The following is a 1,972-nucleotide window of genomic DNA, read 5'->3' on the forward strand; positions in this document are numbered from 1 at the left end:
GTGCCTAAACCTGCCCAAGTAGTTTTGGTGCCTAAACCTGACCAAGTGGTTTTGGTACCTAAATCTGACCAAGTACATTTGGTGCCTAAACATGTCCAATTATTTTTCGTGCCTAAACCTAACCAAGTACTTTTGGTAACCAAGTGCGTTTGGTGCCTAAATCTGACCAAGTACATTTGGTGCCTAAACCTGACCAAGTATTTTTCGTGCCTAAATCTGTCCAAGTAGTTTTGGTGCCTAAACCTGACCAAGTACTTTTGGTGCCTAAATCTGACCAAGTACCTTTGGTGCCTAAACCTGTCCAAGTATTTTTCGTGCCTAAACCTGACCAAGTACTTTTCGTGCCTAAACCTGACCAAGTACATTTGGTGCCTAAATCTGACCAAGTGGTTTTTGTGCCTAAACCTGTCCAAGTGGTTTTGGTACCTAAATCTGTCCAAGTGGTTTTGGTGCCTAAACCTGACCAAGTACGTTTTGGTGCCTAAATCTGACCAAGTACATTTGGTTCCTAAATCTGACCAAGTGGTTTTGGTACCTAAATCTGGCCAAGTGGTTTTGGTGCCTAAACATGTCCTGATTTATTTTTCGTGCCTCAACCTGTCCAAGTGGTTTTGGTGCCTAAACCTGACCAAGTGCTTTTGGTGCCTAAATCTGACCAAGTGATTTTTGTGCCTAAATCTGTCCAAGTGGTTTTGGTGCCTAAACCTGTCCAAGTATTTTTCGTGCCAAAATCTGTCCAAGTGGTTTTGGTGCCTAAACCTTACCAAGTGGTTTTGGTAATGTTGCTTTAAAATCCAAATCATCTGTAGACCTTACTATTGCTAGCATGTTGTGAAACTGTATCACACGGACAGATTCAGATTCATATTTCATTTTCCTCGAGGGAGGAAATTTGTTTTCACAGACTAACTCTAACTCTGGACCTTCAACATGAATAATTCACACATACTACACATAATACATATATACACACGTTGTACACATATCTACACATATTAAAAAGCAGCACCCAGCTCTTACCTGAGCAGGTAGACGGCTCTCTCAATGTCATTCAGGTCTTCATCCACAGTCAGCTGATCGATCTCCTCCGCTGTCTGACAGGAGACAACAAACACATTCAGAAACATATTTTGGTTTAAAAAGTAAAATCAGTATTGTATGACATCTTATTATGGTAATTTCAAACCAACGAGACCCCCAGTTTAGTGCTTAAAATGCCCATCATAATCAACCTGGTCTCACTCCCAAGTCATTGCATATGGACGCTTGGTCAGTGCGCCATGGCTTCACTGAACACTCTGGGAAGCCCTTTAGGGTCATTGTTCAATGCTAAAAGTAGACCTAATATAAATTAAAGCTGCAAGCAGCGTTGGGCGGGCCCTCGCACTTGTAGCGCGTCCGCGTGTGAGCTGGCCGAGTTGCACATTCTGGAGCTCTGCCGGTGCGGCTGTGAATTTCCTACGCGGTTCCGACGCCGCATGAAGGTGCTATATGTCACTTCCTGTGTCCCCTATGTGGAGCTACATAGCACTTGCCGCTATGAATATAAATCGGTATTGGTGTGTAGATGTCTGCGGGGTGGGAGAGTTATCAAGCACGTAAAGTTTGTTTCAGATGTGAACATGTACACTGAACAATAATGTACCCAAACAATAAAATAAATTCCTTTTATATTTCCCTGCCTTGTTGTTTATGTGTACATACAGAGGAAGAATGTGAGAACAGCACACATTTCATCGTTACTGTGTGTTAGAGCATGGGAGAACAGTGGATACTTTTAATACAGCCCACACCCCTAATACTGTGTAACTATAACAAGTAGAGAACAGAAGCAAAAGATGTTCTTTCTTTACAACTGTCTGCATAGCTTATTCATATTGTGTAATGAATGAAAATAAATAGGCCTACTAGGCTCCTCTCTACTTTGACATTTAAGATTAGCTGGTTTGATCCACCTTCATACACATGTGAC

General features: G+C 42.0%; 1 protein-coding gene across 3 annotated transcripts in view; it reads right to left on the bottom strand.

Moving 5' to 3' along the window:
• The window catches only part of ppp4r4 (protein phosphatase 4, regulatory subunit 4), a 31,588-nt gene that overhangs the window by 14,005 nt on the left and 15,611 nt on the right, over nt 1-1,972 (bottom strand). For all 3 annotated transcript variants that reach the window (XM_046060610.1, XM_046060611.1, XM_046060612.1), the window contains one exon: nt 1,021-1,094. In XM_046060610.1, coding sequence (XP_045916566.1) covers nt 1,021-1,094 — 74 coding nt within the window. The remainder of the gene's footprint in view (nt 1-1,020; nt 1,095-1,972) is intronic.

Source organism: Micropterus dolomieu, linkage group LG10, assembly GCF_021292245.1.
Source record: "Micropterus dolomieu isolate WLL.071019.BEF.003 ecotype Adirondacks linkage group LG10, ASM2129224v1, whole genome shotgun sequence".
In the NCBI taxonomy this organism is placed as follows: Eukaryota; Metazoa; Chordata; class Actinopteri; order Centrarchiformes; family Centrarchidae; genus Micropterus; species Micropterus dolomieu.